The sequence below is a fragment of the Cheilinus undulatus genome, linkage group 17 (assembly GCF_018320785.1).
Source record: "Cheilinus undulatus linkage group 17, ASM1832078v1, whole genome shotgun sequence".
NCBI lineage: Eukaryota > Metazoa > Chordata > Actinopteri > Labriformes > Labridae > Cheilinus > Cheilinus undulatus.
The window spans coordinates 6160168-6186932 of NC_054881.1; the positions used below are offsets into that span (position 1 = coordinate 6160168).

General features: G+C 39.6%; 1 protein-coding gene across 4 annotated transcripts in view; it reads right to left on the minus strand.

Moving 5' to 3' along the window:
* Positions 1 to 10006: 10006 nt before the first annotated feature.
* The window catches only part of arhgef28a (Rho guanine nucleotide exchange factor (GEF) 28a), an 83155-nt gene continuing 66396 nt past the window's right edge, over positions 10007 to 26765 (minus strand). For all 4 annotated transcript variants that reach the window (XM_041810378.1, XM_041810376.1, XM_041810377.1 and 1 more), the window contains 2 exons: positions 24802 to 25081; positions 10007 to 14601 (listed from right to left, as the gene is read on the minus strand). In XM_041810378.1, coding sequence (XP_041666312.1) covers positions 14426 to 14601; positions 24802 to 25081 — 456 coding nt within the window. In that variant the 3' untranslated portion in view covers positions 10007 to 14425. The remainder of the gene's footprint in view (positions 14602 to 24801; positions 25082 to 26765) is intronic.

The window sequence follows — 26765 nt, forward strand, 5'->3', positions numbered from 1 at the left end:
CAAGGTATCCATCGATAACGCTTGTTTTCAGACCAAGTACAAACACATGGGAACTCACTGGTACAAAATACTGATATGAGCTTAAAGCTGCAGTGTCTAATATTCAGCCTAGTAGCATATTGTTGAGCAAACTTGGTAAAAATAAAAAATTATATCCATTTATATGCCTTTCTGATTTAGCAATAATAATAAGCTTGTTTACTTACCAAAGATGTAGCAGGTAGCTAACAGCTAGCAGGTAGCTAAAAGGTAGCCACATTTAGCTTGTTTACTTATTAAGGATGTTGCAGGTAGCTAACAGTTAGCCATATGTAGTTATTTTACTCATTAATAATGTTGCAGGTAGGTAACAGGTAGCCACATTTAGCTTGTATACTCATCAAAGTTGTAGCAGGTAGTTAACGTTTAGCCACATGTAGCTTGTTTACTCATCTATAGTGTACTAGGTGGCTAACAGGTAGCCACATTTAGTTTGTATACTCATCAAAGTTGTAACAGGTAGTTAACGTTAAGCCACATGTAGCTTGTTTACTCATCAAAATCTAGCAGGTAGCTAACAAGCAGCCACATTTAGCTTGTGTACTCATCAAAAAACAGCAGGTAGCTCACAGCTAGCTACATTTAATTTACTTATTAAAGATGTTGCTGGTAGCTAACAGCTAGCCCCATTTAGCTTGTCATTTCATCATCAAGTGTTGTAGGTAGCTAATGGTTAGCCACATTCAGCTTGTGCACTCACCAAAGATGCAGCATATAGCTAACAGTTAGCCAAATTTAGCTTGTCTACTCATTAATAATTTTGCAGGTAGCTAACAGGTAGCCACTTTTAGCTTGTCTACTCACTGATGAATGTAGCCGGTAGACAACAGCTCACAAAATTTATCTTGTCCACTCATCAGTGAATATAGCTGGTAGATAACAGCTAGCTACATTTATGTCAAAGCACTTTGTAAACCCTTTTTTTAAAAGTTCTATATAAATAAAATTATTATTATTTTGCTTGTTTAGTCATCAGTGATGAAGCATATAGCTCATACATTTAGCTTGTTGACTCATCAATGGATTTCACTAGTAGATATAAGCTAGCCACATTTAGCTTGTGAACCAGATGAAGACGGTAGCTAAAAGCTAGCCAAATTTAGCCTTTTTTTTGTAAACTATAAAAATATTCAGCAGGTAGCTAACAACTAGCCACATGTAGCTTGTTTCTTAATCAACTGATGTAGCAAATAGCTTGTTTACTCATCAGTGAAAGTAGCAGATATCTACAACTAGCCAGATTTAGCTTGTTGACTCATTAATGGATGTAGCAGGTAGCAAACTTCTAGCCTCAATTAACTTGTCTACTTTAAGGATGAAAGCTTTGGAGTTTAGAGAGTGGAAACTCTGTCATCATATGTTGCACCTTTCAAATTTTCAGTGTCATTAAGATTTTGAAAATCTTTGGATACATGTCTGGCATAAATGTAGTTATTGCTGTAAACCACATTAGTAATATTATGACCACAAACACAGGTATTTTGGTGGATGTGAGGCTGACGGTGGTGTTAATTCATACATGAACAAACAACACAAACTCAGCAGCTTCTGTTGTTAAGTATCTAATCTATATTCCAGTTTTAATCAGCCCTCAGTTTCCATTTCCTTCAGTCCTAAAAGAGGAAAGCAGACCGCAGTGTTACATTTCCGAATACAGTCAGAGTTAACCGGGGTCTCCCACCCTTGACCTCAGGGGTCGCGGAGGACTGGTTGTACGTGCAACAGCTATTTATCAGTCCACCCTCTCACCCTTGTTGCTACGCACTCACAGGCTGTTTCCATCCTCCACGCCGGCACTCTTTGTTTGTTAGGAAATGTAATTCATGCAGGAGGAAGACGCTGTTAAGAGTGTGGGAGAGGAAGCTTATTGGGCCTGATGGATGAACTGAGAAGAGGAGGCTGACAGCCTTAGTTTACACACAGAATAACAGATGAACCTCCAATTTCACTTTAACACAGCTGATTTTTCAAAAATCAGATTTGACTCTCTCTTAAATGAAGTATGGGAGATTTTGGCTGAAAACTTGAATATTTTTTTTACTGAATTTATGACAGCGCTGAAGAGGAACTTCAAATCAATAGAAGTCCAGAATAATACAAATTACAGTCTCATATCTGTTCAGCTCGGCTGCTCAACCTTCACATCTTGTTAACTAGAAAACATCCACTTAACTGTCTTTTTCTTCACTCTGTGGAAATGTTTCATGTGATAAATGAGTGAAACCCACAAAAGCTGCGATATGAAAGTTTGATGAAAGACGTGTATTAAACAGCGGCTCTTTTCAGTCCATGCATCACGCATTTTTATGCCTCCATGCTGGCGGTAGCCAAGGCCGTCCAGGCCATTCTTCTGGACAGGATATCTACTGAACACTGTGAAGGATTTTCTCCAAACTTTGCACTCTGACTCAAGGAGGAAATTAATTGATTTTAGAGGTCGTCTGGCTTCTTTTTGATCACTTGCTTTAAAGATTTCTATGAGACACACGACCACAGAAACCACGTCAGCAAACTACTCTCGACCCAGCACTATTCTTTCACTGTCTGGTGAGCTTGCAGAGGCATATGATCATCAGGCTGTATGTTTAGTTCTGCTGTGCTACATGAAAGTTAGAGAGAACTTTAAACCAATTTTGCTCCATGCTTAGATCCAGCAGAAACTCACTATTCTCCTTGGTTCCGTCCCGGAACCCCAATTTGTACTGCACATGTGCAAACGCGTCTACATCCGCATGGCAGCCTACTTGTGCTACTTGCTTAGTTTAAGGTTAACTAAGATTAGTTTAGATAGGCCTTAATTAGCTTTAGGTTAGGTTCAGCTTTTTAATTTCCACTGGTTAGATTTAGGCTCATTGGGGTAGGTTTATACTTGACTTAATTAGCTTCCCGGGGTTAGGTTTAGCATTTATCTTCCACTGGTTAGGGTTAGGGTTAGAACTAATTTATGTAGACGTGTCTGCACATGCGCAGTACAAATCGGGTTTCTGGGATGGATCGGGTAGTGACAGTCACAGATGAACGGTCTGCACCCCTCTCCTGCTTTAGCAAGTAGCTCCTAGCATTAGCCAGGGGGCACTTTTAACCGCTTTTCTCCCTCATGTTAATTATCAACCATGAAATCAAAACATTGGCTTAACGTTTATACATCATGTGGAGTGCAGTTTTTTTTTATGAGCAAGGTCAACAATTCAAACAAAAGATAAGTTGTGAGATAGATGAAGCTAGGCTTGTGTTATCATTTTGATTGAGAGCCCCCTGGTGGCAGAATTTACTGTGCATTCAAACATGCTCAGAAGTTGCAGAAATCCTGTTTAGTGGGGCGAACAACAAAGACAGCCAAGCGGGCATAAGCAGGATTGTCATGTAGAATGTAGCAACAGCCAATCAGGAAGCAAGCTGACCAAAGGAGGAAGCACAACAAACCCAGCCATGGTGGCAATAGGAGACCTGAAGCATGAAGTCAGAATCCAACCTGTCACTGTTATAAGCGCTGTGACGCTCTGCTAATGAGACAGCGAGTCATTAGCATGTTGCTATATTCATGCTAATTAATGCAAAGCATCAAAAGTGGTGCACATGACCATTATTATTCCTGTGGTAGTTTAAGATTGCCGCTGCTGTTGATGGTCTATCACTGGATTGTGATGAGACAACCAGTTGCTGGCTCGATTACATTCTCACTGCAAAATGAACCTCTGGGTTTGATTGAGAGCAAGCTAAGACCACATGACCTCTCTGAAATGATCTATGCTTGTTTTTTTTGCTCTCATGTGTCCAAACGAACTGGGCCAAAGTGGGAACATCCCTTTCTTCCTGAACCACTTCTCCAAACAATCCAGGTGTGAAGCCCCCACATTTGTGCAAAATCCAGCTGTATTATTTTACCTTGTGGCTCCCCACACCATCCATATCCTCTCTTTCTAACAAAAGCTTGCTTTCTATGTGGACAGGGCTTTGTGTTTAGGACAGTTTAGCTCTCAGAGACCCTCTGTCGATGCCAAAGCTGCTTTAACCACCAAAAATAACTTGAAACCAATCATAAACCGGTCGAAGTTATCTTCATTGGCTTTACTTAATTGCCAACCCTTAAATCAGTTTTCTTTTTTCTTGTTTGGTATCTATTTGTTTGAAACTCTGAAATCACTGCAGCACCTCTCAAAAAATATCTTAATCTTTGACTTCAAACAAACCCACACAGCTCCTTGTTAAGACGTCAGATTGATGGCTCCTTTCAAGTTTGGGTAATTACATTTTTCACAAACACGCCGTCCTTTCACTGAGCATAAGCAGTGGAGGGAGTCACTGTGGCGTCTGTAGAGTTGGTTTATATCAAACAGCCTTTCATGGTGCTTCTAACAGAGTTTGGCTTCACTGTGTGCATTAAAATCCTCTGCCTCATTGACTTGAGTGGAGCTGATAAAGTGACGCTGTGTATGAATGTTACTTTGAAGAGTATCAGCACACCATCGCCTCCCTCCGTTACGCTCCGTCTGCATGTGAGTAAATGAACGTATGTCGCTGTATGTGCCATCTGTGTGCTGCAGAATACAGACTCTGTGCATGCTTCTCTGTAATCTTCAGGAATGAGCACAATATATCAAAGAGACTGCAATCTGTGCATTTACATACTTTTACATACATAAAGAACATGCACTCAAGTGTAAGTCAGGCTGTTTTTGCAGCTTGTACATGCAATAGGAGGACAAGGGTATTCAACTGCCTGACCATTACACTAACAGAGACCAAACTAAGAAAAACTCAAAGAGAGTTAGGCCATGGCACCCAAACCCTAAAGGTTTGGGTTAGGGTAAGAGGGAGGGGGATAAAATTGGAAATAACATGCCAAAATTAAGGAAAAACCCAACAAGGGTTAGGATTAGACTCCTGGACTCTAAAGGTTGGAGTTAAGGTCATGGGGAGGGGAAAAGAATTAAAAAAATAACATGCTAAAATACTAAGGAAAAAACCCAAAGAGGGTTCGGCTTAGGCATCTAACCCCTAAAGGTTAGGGCTAGGATAATGGGGAGGGGGACAAAATAAGAATAACATGCCAAAAACTAAGGAAAACCCAAAGAAGGCTAGGCTTTGACACCTGACACCTAAAGGTTAGGGTTAGGCTAAGGGGGCAGGGGATAAAATAAAAGATAACACACCAGAAACTAAGGAAAAACCTAATATGGGTTAATATGCCCCAGAGGTCTTCAACAGACGAGCCTGAAATGCCCCACCATAGAGGGCTGCAGCCAGATGCCTCTCACGAGGGGAGCAAGTTTGCACCAAATTATTGAATATTCCCTCACTTTCATGCATGTAAATGTGACACAGTTCTGTTTGCTCGGCTGAGCAGTTTGCATGCATTTTGTGTGCAGTTAGCGTTGATTTCCTCTTTGCATGTGCTAGTTCTCTTTTTGCACAGCATAAAATATTCTTCAGTGGATCTGCCCCTGAGTGTTTATTCTGTAAAACAGTGATGAGTAAATTAGCCATTTTATAAAAAACCTGCCAGACAACTGCCAGACCGCTTCCTGGCCGGACCTGGACGTTTCCCAGAGTCTGATTTGCCAGAAAAGCTGAGAGCCAGCGTGATCATGTGTTTGGATGTGCATGTTTTTGTTTTACCCTTGAGCGTGCCCATAAACCGCCTGGCCATGACTATAATATCTTATCGTGACCTTGCAGTCTCTTGGCAGCAGGTTGAGTTAGTGCTTCATTATGAAAACCAGCAGCAGCAGGTCCCTCAGTGTTACCCACACTGTCCACCCCGGAGTCTAAATCACCTGGGCCTATAGGAAAAGCATTTAAGCCGTCTTTAATAATGATTAATTCACCTCCACTGCTACACAAAATAGGCCTCCAAACACCACCATCCATCACATATATGAAACCCCATCCTCTACAACGCTTAAATTACATTCATTAGTGAGGCCTGCGGCGCGGCGGCTCCTGCTGCTGAGAGGTAGAGGGAGCGGGCTCGATCGTTCTTATATCAATCAGTGATGTGATTGGAAAATAAAGAAAAATAAATGAGAAAAAATGAGGGTGGGAGCTGCTTTTATGACAAATCCAATAAATTGAGCAGGGGGAGCACAAATAGTCTCATTTTCAGCAATAAAAACCCATGTTTCCAATTCGGAGCTGACCCATAAAAGAGCCTTTAACAGCATATCTGAAGTGATATCACAAGCTGTTATGTTGTCCAACAATGAATCTGTCAATGATCTTTATAACAAGACTGCCGTTCTGCTCACACTGTGATTAAAGGCCTTTATAACTTGGTCACATTCAACATTTATAGTTAAGAATAGAGGTAGACTTATAGAGGAGGACTTTAGAAAACTTGACTGAAGTGATAGTTGGTGCAGAATTTCCTCCAAGCTGTGGTAAACAGATAAATATTGATTTAGAAGAGGTTAGATTCCAGGGCAAACTTCAGAAGATTTTTCCAGATTTATTTTGCAGTGAAAAGGTTGAGACTGGTTTTTCACCGTGTTTTTCTTTAACCTTTCGAGGCCAAACAGTCTCCAGAGGGTTCAGAACATTGAAGCAGATTTTAGTGATTTGTTGCCTTGAGAAAATGTGAATAAAAAATACAGTGTAGAAAAAAAAGTATTTATGAGCAAACAAGTCCAAACTGCAAAAGCCAAAAAGTCATGGTTGATAATACTTTAAAATATCTTTAATTCCAAAATAGGTCTGTGTTATCTTCAGTTACAGATAATTTAATTTAATTTTAATTTTTTTTTTGGAAAAAAAAAAGTGGGAAAAACGTGACATCTTCCTTTAACCAAATGTTGAAGACACACATGCACACACACAAACACTATCTTAAAATAGCCTAATAAGCTAAATAACACAAGTGCAAAAACTAAGGAAATGACAGGTTTTTCATGCATGGGCCCATAATGGGGAAAAGGCTGATTTTAGTGATGAACAGTAAAAATGATAAATTTGACTATTTTTCTCAAAAATGAAACCATAACATTACAGAATGCATGATTATATCATGTAATGGCTATGAGATAAAAAAATTTGGTTTGAATGGGAGTCAATGGGACATTTTTGTCCTTAATGACTCGAAAGGGTAGTAAATTTTAAATCAGATGCTACACAGAAACTAATAATACATCAAAGTCAATACTTTGGCTAATGTTTGACATAACCAGGACATATTAAAAAAACACCCCCACCCCCCAACATTAGTTATCTGGAAAATAATCACTGTTTTGTGTGGTTTTGTTAGAAAAAAAAAAGAAGAAAAGAAAAAACATCCTGTAATCAAACTGGCATTTAAAGGGTTAAAATCCTGAAAATTGTTTTAATAATTGATTGTTTTGATTAGAATTGTAGTTGATTAAAAGATTTGACCAAAAAAAGCAGGAAAAAATATGAATGTATACGATTTTTACTGTCATTTTTGGAAGAGGACGTTTTTGTCCTTTATGACTCGAAATGGTAGTAAATTTTAAATTGGATGCTACACAAAAACTAATGATGCATCAAAAGTCAATATTTTGGCTAATCACTGACATGTCCAAGATGGATTTAGAAATAATGCCCCAGCCATCCAACATTTGGTTTGAGGAAGAAATCACATTTTTTTTGCATTTTTTCATAAAAAACAACATTGTGCTTAAGTAATCAAACTGGCATTTAAAGGGTTAAAATCCTAAAAATGATTGAATGTTTGGTAGTTTTGAACACAGCTGAAGTTGTTTAAGAGAATTATGCAAAAAAAGCAAAAAAATATGAATCTATTAAGTTTTTATAACAGCTTTTTGGAAGTGGACATTCTTGTCCTTAATGTCTTTAAAGGGTAGTAATTTTGTTTCACAGAGTTCTCCTGACCTATCAGAGCAATTGAAATTTGAATTCAAAAATTTGCAAAGAAAGAAACTTTGTTACAAAAAAAAGGCACCATATGCACTAACACAGCCAAAATGGTGAGCAGAGAAAGAGGAAACATTTGCCCAAATGGACAAAAATGTCCCTAGTGATGCCTAAGGGTTAAAAATACAAGCAGAAAAAAAATAGAAATGCAACAGTAAAAATCAACTGCACATTATATGTAAAATGCCATAAATATCATTAAAACTGCTGTTTTAAGCAAATGATAATGGTATTTTCAGTCTGTTAAAGGGAGGCTGTGTAGTTCCTTGTGGAAAAGGTTTTAATTTTGATTCTTGTCTGCCAAAGTATCAACAAAACAGTCTTTTTCAAAGCACTAAGTATAGAAAGCAGGAACTGAAAGATCACAAGAGGACCAAAACCAAAGCCCTGAGGAGCTCCATATGCTTGTTTTTAATGTAGTCATGATAAGTCATTTCAAAGTAAGCCATTTAGTGTTGTTGCTTCCTAATTTTAACGTCAATCTCTTAGTTGTGAGAAAATGTTTAAATCACTGGCCACCCTAGCATAGATCTTAAAACAAAGGAATTAGAAATATAAAAATAAGTGGTTTTTGGCAGGTGATGAGATTTTTAAAATTTGTTTAATTTGACTGTGGACTTCCTGGTCAAAAAAAAGAGAACAATTTTAATTTTTTAAATTAAACTTCGCATTTTTCATAGCTTTAACCTTTTGAGACCTGAGCTTTGTTTTGGAATGCATTTTTAATTTCTCCCAGTTCTTAAGGAGAAGTAGAGTCTGATGACTTAAAACATGTATTGTATGTATGTAATTCAAACTTTAAAAGGACTGCTACCCCCAAATTTTGATATAATTCCTCAAAACTTACAAATAAATTTCCCATGAAGATGTCAAAAAAGTTTCCCCAAATTTTCCAATGAAAGTCTACAAAATATGCAACATATCCCAGAAATTTCAGTGAAAATGCTAAATTATTTCCAAGCAAATTCCCCAAAATATCCAAACAGCAAATATCCCAACATTTAAAGGGAATTACTAACATTCTGAACAATTATCCCAGAAATCCTGACAGCAGAAATGATTACCATACAGTAGGAAAGCCAAAGTGTTGTGTCCTCATATGTACATGCGGGGTCTAAGGAGGTTTAGAAGTGGAAGTAAAGATAAAGTAAAATGAAGAGGGTCTAAAACTGATCCTTGAGTAACTCCAGACTTTTGTTTAGTTTCCTTTAGGTAAGAAAGATCTGAATTGAGTCAGAAACAAAACAGCTTCTTTAGCTCTACTGCCACTAACACGCTGGAGAAACACCGTCAGAAATGCTCGTTACTGAAGTGCCCTGTTAATGGTTAGTGGATGATCTAAATTAAAATGAGAGACATGTAAATGAAGCCCATCCAGATGATGTCTGCTTGTTCTGCTTAATTAAAGCGACTTCTTCACCTCTGCTCTCATTCACTCCAACCTTGTTCATTAGACTGAAGTGGGAGGGATTGATTAATCAAGATTAAGCTTTAATCAAGTTAAATTACAAATGAATACGTGGCAATCAAAACCGGAATAACACTCAATTTCCGAGCATATTATATTTGATGGAGGGAAATTTAATAAGCTGAGTAAAGATGGCTGCTGACAGGGAATGGAGTGGGCGTTTGTATGCAGCACCTCGGTGAACTATTAAGATGCTCGTGAGGTTTCAGATGGCCGGGGTGATTTAAGGGAAATGAAAAGGACAGAGGAGCCCAGGAGCTCAGAATGAGGTGTTTATTCTGACCCTTTTTCAGTGGCCATCATTATTAGATATTTAAAGATTATAAAGACCAACATGTGTTGTTTACAGGCGGTTAGCTGCATCCCAGCATCTTGTGCCTTCAGGCCATCCTGATGTGTTTTTGTGACTGAAAATCAGAGCTGCAGTCAGACAGGAGATCATTGACATTCACGCACCTGGTTCTACCACCTGTCACTGCTGGCAACCGACGCGAGCGCTTCACTCCAACATCTGTTCACACCGCGGGAGACGCTTCACACTCAGACCAGGACCGTAAAACTGAAGTAAAACCTGCACCCGAGCCGAGGGTTGTGTTTGTTTTTAGCCTGTTTTTATTGTCCTGGGCCTCAGTTTATAACTCAAAGAAGCACAAAACGCTGGTTCAAGTCCAGTAAAAGAAGTTTTATCAATACAACACAGAGGAACAAACACCTGGTCGTGTGTTTACACTGATTTTTTTTACACTCAACCCCTCATAAAAGCACAGGGAAACACTGAACCTCATCTGTACTGGAATAAATAAATAAAGCATAAAGTATGTACATGATAGTGAGTAAAATAACATCAGAAACACTGTCACTGCTTTAGGAAACAGTCATTAAACCTTTATAGATTCAAAAGCATTGGCACAGCGACCGTTTTTACATAAAATGTTCACAAGAGATAAATGTGAACAGACAGGATTATATACAGGTTTAATAGTTTAGCTTTTAGCATGACAGACTCAATAAGGACATCATGTTTGTTTCAGATATGAAAGAATGTAAAAGTCCACTGTTGACAGCTCAAAATGAAGGTGGAATTTAAATACAAAAAGATGAAGATTCACAAGAAACAATAAGAGGCGTGAGGCTGTAAGATTTTAGCAATTAGCGTGACCGAATCAATCAGAAATTTCATAAAGTTCTGGGTAGCAAAAAGCTAACTTATAAAAGCTTAAATAAAAATGGACATTATTCAAAAGATCAGGAGAAATAGCCAAACATAACAGATAAGTATGCTAGGGCAGAGTAGCGCTTTGTGCTAAGTCTAATATTAACATGCTAACTTGCAATCTACTCGCACATTTTAGGGGGGTTAGCACTTACAAAGATCACCTTGTTGAGTGTTTTGGAGGCTAGCATGCTATTGTCTGTACCTGAAGTACCATGCTGTCATGATATGCATATTTCAGGTTATTCAGGCATATCAGTGTTAAACCCTGGACTAAACTATGACTAAAAATTTTTATCCTTTTTTCCATGAGGAAGACTCAACTAAGACTAGCCAAACTGGGGATGTTCCAAAACTTTTTTTCCTTCCTGATGAGATTCCGATACCAAGGTGTTGGGTATCAGCTGATACCGAATACCGATCTGATACCAGTGTGGACTTTCTGGGCTGACTGTGCAGACTATCAAATTATTTTAGACCTATATTTGACTCAGAACAAGACTCAACTAATACAATCATAATGAACAGCATCATGACTCTCAAGTTGTTTTTCTGCTGATTATTGAGTTTTACTGATAAATATTAAAATAACAATAACACAGGGGGCTGGCTCACACAGGCTCCATCTCTCTCTTCATTATGCTCTATTAGACAGCATCACATGATTATGGAACAGCCTGCTATTGGCTGGCAGACCTTCACAGAGAGTAAACAAAATGAGGGTTATTATTCCAGCTAGTGGTAATGAATGATTGGAATTGAATTAAATATGATAAAAGCTGTTCAATATCTGGTTTACTGGTGTGGATTTTATCCTTAAAGTCCCTCAAAAGTCACATGAGGTCCAGGCTCACTGAAAATGCTGCTGCTCTAAAAACAGTAGCTCATGCATGCAGTGCTTTCCAGTTTACAGCGCTAACAGTTAGCATGGCTAAACAAAGCAAAATATAAAGTTAAACCAATCGCTATCGGATCAGTGCATAAACTGATAAACTTGCTGATACCAACACCTGCATTTTAAGCAGTATCAGACATATTTGTGATCCTGGTATCGGAATCAGAGCAGCTTTAGTCATGATGTGCATATTTTAAGTACATATACAGGTCTATTTATTTCGTCGACTAAAACTATGATTAAAAATGTTCAACTACCTTTTTTCAATGACAAAGACAAGACTGAGAATAGCTAAAAGTAGATCTTTAATGACTAAAACTAACTAAAAGTAAATTAAGTTTTCAAGATGACTAAAACTAGACTAAAATGTTATTTAGTTTTCGTCATCCATTCAAACCCAGTGATATTTCTCTATTTGTGTGTCAAAATACGATGCATCTGTAGCTATTCTGCCTCTCAGCTGTAGAAAGCAGGGACCCCAGGTTAGGCAGGGTGCTTAAAACACTCCACCATGATTGGTTCCAGATTCAGGCAAGAGAATAAATGCTTGGACTAAAAGTAAAATATGAGGACTTTTATGGACTAAAACTAGACTAAAAGGAATTAATCTAAAGACTGAGACTGGAATTAACACTGGTATATATACACTCAAAGGCCACTTTATTAAGTACACCTTGCTTGTATCAGGTTGGACCTTCTTTTGCCTTCAGAACTGCCTTAACTCTTCCTGGCATGGCTTCAACAAATGCTAAAACATTCCTCAGAGATTTTGGTCCATACTGACATGATAGCATCACGCAGTTCCTGCAGATTCGTCAGCTGCACATCCATGATGAAAATCTCCTGTTCCACCACATCCCAAAGGCACTTTCCTGGATTGAGATCTGGAGACTGTGCAGACCATTGGAGTACAGTTAACTCATTGTCCTGTTTGAGATGATTTGAGCTTTGGTGCATTATCCAGCTGGATGTAGTCGTGAGAGGATGGGTACACTGTGGTCATAAAAGCATGGCCATGGTCAGCAGCAATACACCAGAAGGCTGTGGTGTTCAAACAATGCTTAGTAAGAGGCCCAAAGTGTGCCAGGAAAATATCCCTGTACACCATTACACCACCACAAGCCTGAACCGTTGATACAAGGCAGGATGGACCCATGCTGTCATGTTGTCGACGCCAAATTCTGACCCTACCATCTGAATGTCAAAAATGAAATCCAGACTCATCAGACCAGACGTTTTCCAGTCTTCTTTTGTTGTTTTGGTGAGCCCGTGTGAAATGTGGCCTCAGTTTCCTGCTCTTAGCTGACAGGAGTGGCACCAGCGTGGTCTTCTGCTGCTGTAGCCCATCTGCTTCAAGGTTCTACATGTTCAGAGACGGTATTCTGCATTCCTTGGTTGAGTTTGTGTTGCCTCTCTGTCATCTCGAACCAGTGCACCCTTTCTCCTCTGACATCAATGAATTTTCGTTCACACATCTGCTCATGGGATGTTTTCTCTTTTTTGTGAAAATCCCAGACCAGCAGTTTCTCAAATACTCAGACAAGCAACCATGCCACGTTCAAAGTCACTTAAATCCCTTTCTTCCCCATTCTGATGCTTGGTTTGAACGCCAGGAAGTCGTCTTGACCTTGTCTAAATGCCTAAATGCGCTGAGTTGCTGCCATGTGATTGGCTGATTAGCTATTTGAGTTAACAAGCGGCTGATCATGTGCACCTAATAAAGTGGCCAGTGAGTGTACTTTAACAATTAGCATAACAGGAACAATAAGGTAACTTAATAATTTGTTAATCAAGCAAACAGCTCTGTAATGTGATAGTTAGGGAGGGTGATACTTCGATCTGAATGCTAATCTTAGCATGCTAGCTCGTCAGTGAAAGAAGGGTCAAAGTTCAACATCTACTTTCTTAGATTTCAGCATGCAAGTATTTCCTAATTGGCACTTAACACAAAGTTCTACATAGGCAATGGGAAATTTTTCAGGTATTTGGTCATAAAGAAGTGGACAATTAGCAGACCTTCACGTAAATATCTCTACTTATCATGAATGTTTAATTCCCTGGCTCTGAATTAGCTGCTTTCGCTGCAGCTTGTGTGACTAAAATTGAAAACGGATGAAAGGAAATCCAAAGTTTGGCTGTTGGAATGTGCAGAAATTCACAAATTAAATAATAGCTCTGATTGTTGACCACTTAGCTTCCTTTGTCCACTTTCCTGAATCAGATTTTACATTCAAGGTTGTGCAAAAACACGCCTTCATGTCTTTTTACAGGCTTATAAAAGTTATGCTAACAGCTGCATCATCTCCTTAAACAGCTTCTCTTTTCTAGAATAACATGCTTCAGACAGAGACAAATCAATGGCAGCTATAGGCGGCATGTCTGAAGAGCGTAGGGCTGACACTGTCACTGCTCATCTTTCAGTCCTCATATTTGGAGCTCCTTGGCTCTAATATAAACAGACTGATAAATCCAAGGACATTTTACTTCTTGAGAGGAGAGCTGATGTTTTATTGATATTGACTGTGCACTTTTCCCTCCGTTGTGGTAAATTTAATAAATACAGTGCCCTAGGGACCTGGAAAATAAAGAAAACAGTGAGGAAGGGCAGTAAGAAGAAAGAGAAAGGTTTTGCTGCAGGGACACAGTCAGTGAAGACCACACAGAGAGAGAAAAACAGACAATGAACATCCAGAGGTGCCTGAAGCTAAGGTGCATGACACGTGAGAGTGAAACAACCCTTTTCTTTATCTCCGAGTCTCTCTGTGTCCTCAGTAACTTTACACTTAACAAACTAAAAGACCACCAACATTTATAAAAGAGCACGACAGTGACAGGAAAAGGGAGAAATGCTTTCTGAGGCCAGCCTGAAAGTCTTCATCTTTGTCCAAGTGCTGGGTTGCTATTTTCTTTCGGAGTCCAATGCTCAGAGATACACAATGGTTTCCTCACTGCCCTCTTCTCCTCCGCTGTCAGTCTCCAGGGAAACCAGGGCACTGAGGTCCAGCTGAGCGTCACCAGGATGTGGCATCAGCGGATACGGGTCAGCCCTGCTCGCCGTTGATGACCAGCTCTCCCCGATGTAGCCGTGACTGTTGAGGTCTGAGAGGGAACAGGAGAGATAATTATTCTTCACTGTGTGCTGCAGAGGAAACGCAGCTTCTGAGGCTGATAGGACATCAAACCAAAACTTCAGAGCTGAAAATTGAGCCATTAATGACTAAAAGGAGGCTGGCCTGAAAAGTGAGCCTAACCTGAGTAGGACCTGTGTAAAAATGGCAAACCTAACAGCAGAAATCCACACATTTACAGATGCTTCTAGAACAATTACAGTCTCAGTAACTTGTTTCTCTTTTCCTGGACTTAATGGGGGATAGCTCTTTATAAAACAAACCAGTTTAAATGACTCCTAGACATAATGACAGTGTGTTTACTGGGTGTGTGACATAGTCTCAGTCTTTGGATTAAAATGTTTTTACAAAAATAGCTGAAGCAGCTTTGTAATTGACCAGATAGACACATAGGATAAATTTCACATTTATTGGAGAAACCCTCCATAGAAAGCGTTTGTAAAGTGCAGGAATTTAAAAAAATTCCTAGAGGATGATTGGGCGAACATTCTGTCTGTCACATTCACTGTGGGCCGATCAGAAGGACAAGAAAAGGCTGGTGCTGATGTAGTTTATTAAAGTTGGAGCTCTTTGGTGGATAAAACTCATGCATGGCCGGTTGAGAGAGATGCAAAAACAACATACCCGTAATTTCTACATACACCGCGGTTTTGCACCAACCGAAGGCAGGCGACCTTTCACACTGGAAGCATGTCTTTAACGCTGATCAGCTTGAGGGAAGAGGGCAGAGATTACAGGGGGACTGCAAGTTTACGCAACAGTCAACAGCAGATTATTTTGCCTTTTTAGGTTGATTTGCTTTTCATTTTAGTATGATTCTATGATTTTATCACTTTCAACTGGCCATCAGTTGTAGCTTAACCCATTTGTGCACTTCCATACTCATTTACACAAATTGTCAAATTGGACTATAAAGTGCCTTAGAGAGTTTTTGACTCTTATTTTGTTACCAGGCAAACATTCGCAAACACTCTGCCACAAATTTTCAGGTCCCAACCCACCTGAGAGAGCCAACTCCTTAAACTGAATTGAATGCATAAACTTCAGTCACGTCTTGATTGTTTTATTTCAAACCCTTTGTGGTTGGTAGAAGCAAAATTATAGAAACTGTTCGACCCAACTTAACCTAACTGTACCATAATTTTGTGGGAAATCTTTCCATCCGTCTGTCCACCCATGCTTTATTGTAAGCTACTTTTTCAACAAGATATAGTCCATATAAATATACAAATATATACCAAACATTCACGTATGTTAGAAAAATTAAATGAAAACCACGCTTGTTATCTATACTTTGTAATACATGGACTAAATTCTGATTAAAGCGCCCTCTTCTTTCCCTAACCACTGATAAATAATCACCAGAACAACCATGTAGCCGCTCGTTTAATGAGCTCAGCTTAATTGTTTTACCCTCTTATCTAATCACAAACTGCACACATATCGACCACAGCTGCTGCCGCTCCCGCCTTCACGAGACTGAAAAGTAAAACGATTTTGAAGCTATCCATCATCCCACCTCCCACTTAGAAACGTCACTTTTATTATTATCTTTGTCAGCGCCATCGGACGACACCTGCCTCCTCGCACTTGACGAGAAGAAATGAGGAAACGACGGGACCGGAAAGAAGGAAGGATGAGCAAATATGTCGGTGACAGCAGATAAAAAAGGTTCAAACCAGTGAGACGGCAAACAGACAGCCTGCAGGAGGGTGTGAGCATTACCTCCCTAGATTCATAATTCCACCTTCAAGGATCAATAACTTTATTATTCATTAAAACAATTCTCCGTTTGGGGGTTCTGCAGCCGAGTAAAGGCCAGTGATTTCTTAGATCTTTACATTCGTAGCATGCTGGGTGCTGTCTAACATTAGGGCAGGTGTGCTGTCATGGTAACAGATGGCGTGAACTATAAATTGCCTCATTGTGTCCCTGTAGGAAAGTGTCTCTGTTTGATTAATTATATAAGAGTCTGTTAGAGTAGCTCTGTTAGTCGCTGTATAGGCCTGTCGCTGATAGATGAGACATCAGTGTGCAGCCAGATGATAAAAACACTCCATCTCTGTCTGGAAGCTTTAGCTTTAAAGTGATAAGATTTTAGCATTATTAAGATGTTGGAGCACAGATGGCAGATGCAGCACATTTTAGTCCACACATGGACGCTCATACTGATCTTAAGAGGCTTTATCTGTCTATTTAACTTAAATAAAACATCAGGTATGGAATGTAGGAGTGCAGAAATGTTGATTATTTGCTTTTAATAGATCTATATTTAAGTAGAAGATTCCCAGCACCCGTAAGCAGACATGCACTCCTACTTCAGAAGGTAAGAAAGGACGTAAAAAGCTCACTGTCCATTTCTGTACTGTGTAAGACGAACAAAAGATGTTATTGAAGCAGCAGTTATTAACGCTATTATGGCAATTTCTGCTTTTATGCCACATATTATCCCCTCTGTGTGTTTAAAACTTCAATGGTGGCAAATAGGGCAGGGAATGCACTGGACTATGATTTCTCTTTGTGTTTGCTCTGGTATACAAAAGCTGATGTTTATCTTTTCTGAGAAGCTTAATTATCAGTTAATGTTTCATATTCTAGTGTATCATGTTAAATTTTGTCCTTTTAATGGCTGCAGCACCAGTGAAGAACCCAGGACATAATAATCCCTTTGTGGATCACTGTCTAGATCTTGATATTGGACCAAAATGTTCTTAAGTTTTATCTGATATTTGTTCTTGAGCTCACATGGCATGGATCCATGTCTCAGGCACACCCCTTTGTAAATTGCTTGGTAACTTTTGAACCACAAGTGATCGGCACCAACTTGTTTTTTTTCCCATGACAGCTCTTTGTTGTGCCTTTCTAATTATGTTCTCCAAGCATTCGTAGCTATTCCTCATTTTCTAGTGAGCCTGGAACTTTGCTGACTTTCCAGAGTCTCTGAGGACGTCATTGTCATTTACAACAAGAAGTGACAAGTTTATAAAACGTTGATAACTTTTGAACCATAAGTCATAGACACTCTTTTCCTCAGAAAGCTGACCTCTTCGTTGTTCATTTTCTACCCTTGATGTCTCAGTAGCCCTAAAGGACGCCATTCTAGCTTGCCTGGAACATCTGTGACTTTTCAGAGTCTTTAAAGATTAAATCTTTGCGTTAGATCCGATAATAAGCATCTTTTTATCAATTTTTACTCTATTTTAAGTCCTTTATTTTGTCTTTCTACTACAGGCATCACCATATTGTTTACCCGCAATGCATTGTGGGAGGGGCTGTCAACCAATTGCAAGCTGTTGCATCTCTACTGCTTTGAGGAATGGTATGGACTTTCTTTTGTATATATGTAGATATTTTGAAAACAGAATGTTTATTTTTCACTGTTTTGTCCACAAGAGATGGGAGAACGAGTCTATGCAAAGAAAAGGCTTAGTAATCACTGTGTGTTATCAATACAAATCTTAAAGGTACCAATTTGGATTAGTTTTTTCTTTTGTCTTTAAAGTCCTATAACCTTTTTTAAAAAAATTCAAGTGACATTACTGTAGTAGATTTATTCTTAAAGCCGAGGTTGTCCTGAAAAAAAGGATGTATAGAGCTTGACTGTGCATAACAGGGTTGATGTTTTACAAGCTTTTGAAGACAAAAAGTCCAGACAAGACATGATGGTGAGAAAAAAAGCTGCGGAAATTAAACAGTAAAAAATGATGACTAGATTTTTCTTTTTTTTTTTTCCACAAACTTGTTCTCACATCTCTTTGGGACCAAAGAATTAAAAAAATAACATTTGTATGACAAAATGTCTTCAAAATATTCACATTTTAACAAAAAGAACCATTGCACTTCTAGGAATGCAGTGACTCTGAATCACACATCACGGCCTCTCTGTGTCTCTTTCTCTCTATTATAAGTCATTCAGGCTCTCTTCTACAGTTTCAAAGTCTGTGCACATGCTGTTCAGCAAAGCATAATTTAACAGCGGACCACTCTGCCATTGGTTTTCACAGCCCAATCCCAATGCATTCTGGGATACAAGCAGACAATATGGCAGCAGGCTATCTGCAGGAAGAATCAAAAACTGGATTATAAAATGGATAAAAGATGTTCAACATTAGAGTTAATGGTGTGAGTTTAATCTTTAAAGACCCCAGACAGTCAGCCAAGTTCCAGGCTTGGTAGAAAATGTTCTGTGAGAGCTACGAAGGCTTGGAAAGCATCATTATAATGGCACAACAGAGAGCTTTCAAAGGAAAGAAGCAAGCATATGGCTAAATTTATGCTTCAAAAGCTATTTAGCTTTGAATAGCACGTGTCTCTCCTTGTTGATGGATGCCATGTCCTTGTAAACAGGAATCTCGCACATTTTTCCTGAAAAGCATTGAGAAATGCCCCTTTATGCACATATAAGGGCACAAGACTGCAGGGCTGTGTGCAAACACAGAAGGCTTGCAGGAGTGAGAGGAGAAGCAACAAGACGCCAGTCAAAAAAAACATGAACCATATAAACAAAAGCACTTACTTTGGAGGATAAGAAACACTTAAATAGCTCTAAAGTGGATGTGGTGCTGCTAAAGTTTTAACCGGAAAATGAATATGTTGTAGCATGATTTAGCATTTCACAAGAACTGCCAGGGTTCATTGTGTGCTAAAACAGTGTGTGATCTCAAAAATTCACTTTTTAAAAATCTTAGAATAAAAAGCATGCGTACTATTATTTTCTCTATTGATAAAAATCTACAGGGGGCCTTTTAAGCCTTCCAGAAACAACATAGCATCTCTGTAACACAAACACAGCTCTGTGTGCCACGTTGAATGAGTACAAACAACAAACCGCTCTAATATGTTCTGCAGTTTTTTGATCTTGATCAATGACAAACTTTTTGCTCTGATGGGAAAAATGTCTCTTTTATTCTGCTACTCTCCAGCTTTGATTGCAGTCCTAACCATAATAACCATTATGAAACTATGACTGTGCAGCCTTTGTTCAAAAGTCACAGATCAGGTTTGTGCATCATGCAGCGTTCTCTCCTACAGGTGTGAATTCATGTGCATTCCTCTAAGGGCGCTAGTTTCATCTCTCTCTTCTTTCTCACGGCCCTCTCATTCTCAGCACGAAAAGGTGAGCAACAACCTGATAGGACTCATCAGATGAAACGTCATTTCTGAGGACTGGTTCCCTGAGATTACATTGTGCAGGAGCAAATTATGGAAATCCACTGAATGAAAGAAAGGGTGTGTGTTTGAATGAACGTGTGTGAGAATGCACAGGAAGAAATGTTCACATGCTGAGGTGAGGATTGGAAGTGAGATCTTATTTTTGATTTATGTGACTGCCGGCACAAAAGAGAATTTGCATTTGAAAGAGATTCCTTTTTCCTTTCATGAGAAGAAAAAGAAACCAGGTTCTTCCAGATACCAGGCAAAGTTTAGTACAGTACGAGGATGCAAAGGAGGTCATCGGATCTGTGTTTTGCACATAAAGGTTAAAATGAGTCCTGAAGGGAAAGTTTGTTTGACACTTGCATGGCTCATGTTTGGAGGAGCTGTCTCCTTTGGGCCTTAAGCATCCGTTGCATGACTGACACATAAATTTGAGAGCTGCTGTGAAGCCTTCTGCACCACAATAAAATTTAAAATCTTGATTTATAGCCAATTTCACATTTTAGATTTATATTCACCCAACAAAAGCACAGCGCTGAGTGTAAGAGAATGTGGCTGCAGGTCATCCAGCAGGAGGATGCGTTTTGTTCAACTGTAAAATCCAGAATCAAGCACTTACTTGATTACATCTAACTTTAAAGTTATGTTCTCTCCTTATCCATGTAGTTTTAGATTGTCTCAGGGGTACCATAAAAATGGGATAAATTGATATTACGTACAGTTTCAGCACCAGTATTCACAGCCCATTTTCTACACTGGTAGAGCCCACAACCTCTTTTCAGAGTGCTTTTTACCAGCATTTGCTGTTGCTACTTAACAAAAGCCGACACTGGCGCTTCCGTCTGTATCCATTAGGTTTGTTTTGGATAACTCTGTGCTTAAAATATCCTCTAATCAATAAAAAATAATGGGGAAATTTTATATAATTAGCTGTTTTGAACTGAGAGTGCAGCAACAAAAAACAGCTGATGCTGATGCCGTTTTATCGCTCAGTATGCTGAGTGCTAAAATGCTAGATTGCATAAGGTTTATATTAAAAATGAGCACTGCCAAACTCTATAGGATGAGGCGTGATTTCATCCCTTACCATGTGATACAACCAGGCAGCTCTAGATATCTGAGTGGGATTCTGGTTCAATCTTTTATCAACATGGATGACAAACCGACCCTGTTCTGATAAGTTTATTTACGTATCATCCTTATTAAAGCATGGTATTAATTCAATGTAGGACATCATAGCTTGTAAGCATCAGCATTGGAGTGTAAAATCTGTGCATGTGCAGCCATGCAGGCCAGACGGGAGGATTCTTGTTCCTCAAAATGGGATGCTGACTATTTATACTTTCTTTTCCTTCCTCATATAAAGAGTGCCTGTGATGGTAACCTCATTTAATAGCAGATATTTACCTGCTGGGATCAAAGGTGTGTGATAGTATCATACATATGTGATATGTACAGCCGATATATTTTCAGTTTATATCAGCAGTATGAGTTGAATATCTGCCCTAAATATGACGGAAAATGTAAAACTGTACCATCAGACATAGGTGGTTTCCTAGGGCAGCACTTAAGATAGCCTACTGTGAGCTCTACACATTTTGTATGATCCTGAGCATAAAACATCTCCCAGATTGTCCACTTCCATGTTCCTCTCTCAGCTTCACTTTGCTCCGCTTCTCTTTGCACAGGAGGCACTTAGATGAATAAGGTTTATTGGTATTGGATCAAAATGGTATGGAAATGTCAGCATATCGGATGTCTGCAAAAATCCAAACTTGTGCAACCCTAATTGAGAAAGGCAGTTTCCTCTAACAATGATCTGTCAGTGTTATTGAGTTAATCATGATAAGCTAGATTAATTACAAAAGTAGCATATTTTATTTTTAAATCACATTAAATGCATGCTATTTTTGTCCTTTAGATGCATTGTAGTTAAAGGGATATTTCAGATGTTTTTTAAGTTGGGTTGTCAAAAGTTTTTGGTGATAGAAATTAAACACTCACCAGAGATATTAGACCATGCTGCCCCTTTAAAAAAGAGCGCTCAGAGTACTGCCATGGAGTATATAATGTGTGACTAATGGGTACAATTGTTCCATGTAGTTTGGTGCATAAAATGCAAAACTGGGCTATTGGCTTGAGTGTATGCTATACAACATTATTCTTTCCACTAGAAAGCACAACCTGGTCCTTTTGGAGCCAGGTTTTGATCTTAATATCTGGAAAAGAGATAAAATGTCAAAAGAAACAGTGAAAAGGTTGAGGATAATGTTTAAAAAACAATTCTGGGGTTTGCTTTATTCTCATCATTCCAACTTTTTCTAGGCATTCTGACTTTTTTGCTCAACTTTTTTTTTAATTCTAGCATTTTGTCTTTTTGAAACATTTGGTGCAGCATGCATCAAATGAGTGTCACAAAATTCCTTAATCTTCTCATTTTTTCCTTTTCTATGTCTGACCTTTATTCTAAAATTCGAATGCACACCTATAATTACATGCTTTATTTTGAAATACGGACTTTTTGAAGCTTAAATCTGATTTTTCTTGTGTCTCTGTCTGCTGTGGAGCAGTGTTCTAGTGCAAACTTTTCCTAACAGCCTCCTATTGACTGCTCTCTATCGATGAGTACCTCAAACAACCCCACTTTAAATAAACAGAACTATCTGTTAAATCCACGGGCGGGGGCGGGGGGGGGGGGGGGGGTTATTGAGTATCATCTCAGGCTGCTGCGGGACCCACAGAGAAATGCATTATGGGTATCTGTCAGTCTGAACGCACCCTGCCATGCAGAGTTTGCACCTCAGGCTTGTTAAACAAGTGACTCTGGCTCTGGCAGTGCTGGTGTGTGCTCAATAATGAGGAAAGGTTAATAAGCTGATCAATGAGGAGGAGATTATGCTGGAAAACTAAACAGGTCTGCAGATAACAGCCACACTGTTTGTTTGGCTTACAGTATGTACCCTGTAATTTCCCTTTGCTTGTGCATGAATGGATTAGCTAAACGTGACAGCTCTGAGAGTGAAACACAGATTAATTCATGTCTGCATCCCTCCCACCCCCCACCTTTCGCCTGATGTGATGACAAGTCATGCTGTAATGAGTTTTATAAAGATTTTTCTAGATCGATGTCCCAATCAGTCAGCCATCGCCTCTGAACTGTGATTCACATGCTGTTGTCTGCGCTGCCAGTCGATGGATAGAGGAACCATTGATTTTTCTTTTCCTTTCGCAGCACAGGGCCCACGGCATAGCTGCTGGTGGTGCAGGTGGAGGCAGGGGAGAGGAAGAGGAGGAGGAGGAGGGGGGTTTCTTTGTCATGAGACACTGATTAACAGAGAGGAAGGACAGACAAGGCCTCACCAGGGATTCAGCCTTGAGAGCGGATCGTGTGTATGTTGGTGTGCGTAGGTGAAACCAGTGCAGGCGGCTAGTTTGTTTACATTCTCACAGGTAGCACAGTTCTCATTTATGCTGAGCAGCAGAGACAGAGTGATAACAGAGCTCTGCTGTGAGATACGGGTGGTACTTCAGCTGTGGAACAACCAACCCTAGCACTCACATTTAGGATATTAAACATCAATGCACAAGAAAGTTGATAATTAAGCTAATTGATGCACTGATTAGAGATGTCATCTACTTCTCTATAGGGCGACTAGCCTAGTGGTTCTGTCTGTGCATCCAATGCCAGGCAGGAGGCCAGGGTTGGAGTCCTGCCTGAGCCTCCTTTTAGTTCCATCTCTAGTTTCTACCTGACACACCAGATAGACTGTTGTATATTTGCCTTACATGGGTGTATTTTAAAACTCTTTGGGAAACCTCCAAGACAAAGAGTTTGGGCAGGACTTTAAAAAATCCTCTATCACAACTATCAGAGCGACAAGGCAAAATGACATAGAAGGCATGCACAGCCACAGGAAGTAACTCGAGCTCATCAGTACGGTGCTGTTGTTTGGAAAGGATGGAGCTTGTTGGTGGATAAAACTCATGCCGAGGCCTGTAGTGAGGAGAGCAAAAACATCCTCCTTGCCAAGAGAAGCTTTCAGTTTGGCTCTCTGCTCCTCTTTAAAAAGAAACGCTGTCCAAATCTGATAAAAACTGTCACTAAAGCTACAGTCATCACTGCCAGCTGTAACTGTCACAAACTCATGCCAAGACAAGTCATGACAAGAGTGGAAACACCTTTTCTGCCAACAAAAGCTTTCTGTGTTTATTTTAGACTCCTTTGCTCTTGTTTAGAACCCTTTAAAACCTATGAAGCACCAGCATTCCCATTTGCATAACTTTTTTTAACCGCAGGTAGAATTGTAACCAAATAAAAGGCAGAGCAATAATTCTTTTTGCATATAAAACCAGAGGAGTAACACTATCACACATTCAATATGTTCCAGAGTTCTGTTTCCTTCTAGAAATATCCTTCCTGCTTTTGCAGAAATGTAGTTAAAAGTGCACACATCAAAAACAATATACAGTAATATAATATAATCCTGGCTATAATCATGTAGTTTTTTTGCAGGTCACGAGTTATTATTGTGTTAATGTTTTCAAAAGCAATCTCAAGACTTACCTTTTTCGTCTGGCTTTTACCTGAATTTAATATACCTATCTTAATCTGTTTAAGTAATTTAGGTTTTATCTTATTCTGTTTTGACTTCAGAATTATCTTTTAGTAGTTTATCCTCTTGTTTTATCATTTTTCTCATCATTACATTATTATCATTACAGCACCCTTTTATTTGTTTTTTGTTTTTTTTTACTTCAGTTTAATTTTTTTCTTGCTTTTACCCAGTACATACTCAACGAGGTAACTGATCATTTGAATTACTAAGGTAGTAGTCGATACACCAGACAGACCAACACATTGATAGAATCATCAATCATAGCAGGTTTCATAATGACAGGAAACAACAGGGGATGAAAATGTGATTGATCATGATCCCCATCAATCTATTTTGTTTTTCATTAGAGCCTTCCTCGATACCATGTTATAAATTATGACATTGGAGGTCATTCTTACCTGAAGGCGTGTGCTGCAGCCCGAGCCGTCCTGCAGAGCTGTACAGGTATCCTGCGCCCATCACCCACCCCTGGGAATCTAGGTGCTGATTGTTGGGGGTCTTCGTTAAGGGGGGCTGTCTGGATCTCGCCAGCAGGGTGTTGAGACAGTTGTGGGTGCTCGGGTCATTCCTCTTGTGGTTAATGTGACGATTGTTAAGGCTGCTGCTGGAGAAGGCCGCCTCGTTTACGAACACCGAGCCGTTACCAGCGTGGTCTCTGGACGGACTCGATGCTGAGTCCTAAGAAAGAAAGAAAACTTTATATTTAGTAACAGTTGAAGTCAAGTTCATGGTGAATGTAATAAGGCTTTGAAATGAAAAGTCAACATTCAGAGTAAAATTTCCACATATTGTACCTTTAACTGTGCAGGTTTAGTCCTGACTGTGCTGAATGCTTCAGGCACTAAAATTAATGATGTTTGCTTTGGTATGAAGGTAGAACTGTCAGGACAGGGTGTCTCAAACCCTGAGCAAATTAAACAAAATCTACATGACCAGATATAAATAGAGGCAAGTGGAAAAAATGTGAGGTCATTTGGGTGAACTGACCCTTTAACACACTGTGAAAGGTGTTGTTGCCCCAGCCCCTCCCCCTGTCCTCTCCTGATCCTCAGATGTCCCATCTTCACACCAACGTGGCCTTTCCTCTGCTGAGAGCAGGCTGCATGGCTAATTAGAAACAACCTGAGAGCTCATGTGTGTACGTCATCCGATCTGTCTCTGACCCCGTGAACTGCTGCCTCTGGCTAAAACATTAGCAGGGGAACATTAGGATTCAGGACCTCCACTGCCTCTGCATGGCTTTGTTAAAGCGCCGCTGTTAATGCTGCCTCCACACCGACTAAAATAGATGAATGGAAATAAATAAGGTCTGTGAAAAAAAAAAAAAAACATAGGAGAGCTCCATCACGTCTAGCCCGCAGGAGCTCAGAGCAGTGTGTAAATTAATGAGGGAGAGAGGGAATATGGTAACACGAGTCTGCTCATTTGTCTGTCCGTTGGACTGTGTGCGTCCCCTGAACTGTCACACTTGCTTGAGCCCAGCAGCACAGAGCCAAATGATGCTTAGGACTGGGCAATATGTCCAGATTTTAAGATGTACTGATACATTTTAAAAGCAGTGAGGGGGTGAGGGAATGTGAACACATTCTATGTTGATGTTTGCAGATGCTACGTGTTACACTCAGTATGTTTACAGAGAGAACCGGTTACAGAAAAATGCTTACTGACCACAAAATATTCTATATCTAAAAACACCGCTTTAGATATCTGCAAGTTAGAGACTTGACCCAGAAACATGTGCCGTCCTTCCTTACTGTCTCACTGGGGGACTGGGTGGAAGATTGTATTAACCTTAACCCCCATCAGAGGGGCTGTGTGTCTTTACAGTATGGTCCAGAACTTCTCTAACCCTTCTCTTGACTGCCTTAAAGGATCTTGGAGGGAAGAATTGGGAATGAGTTTATCTGGTAGGACCTGGCAATATGCAGCTGAAAATATCCATGCACTCTGACTGCAATCAGAAACCAATCCTACCTGCTGCCTTCTGGGATGTGACACTATTTCACACATGTACTGCGTTCTACCACTTAATCCTATAATGGCTTTGTTTGGCTTGGCACCAGAAGTCATCCCTTTCAAAATTCCAGTCAAACTCTCAGGCCTTTGATTCCCTTCTCACCCAATGACTCAGTCTTTTTAAATGGAAGGACCAGGCTCTGCCCTCACATGCCCAGTAGGTTAAAGATGTAATGTTACATTTTAAATCGGACCAGCTAAGGGTTAAAAATTATTTTATTAGTTTATAAAGCACTACATGGCCTTGCTCCAGACTACCTATCAAAGATGGTTTTGCATGGTGATTCTTCATTCAGCTTTTACGCTCCGAGACAGTGGAACAGCCTGCCAGAGGATCTGGGAATAT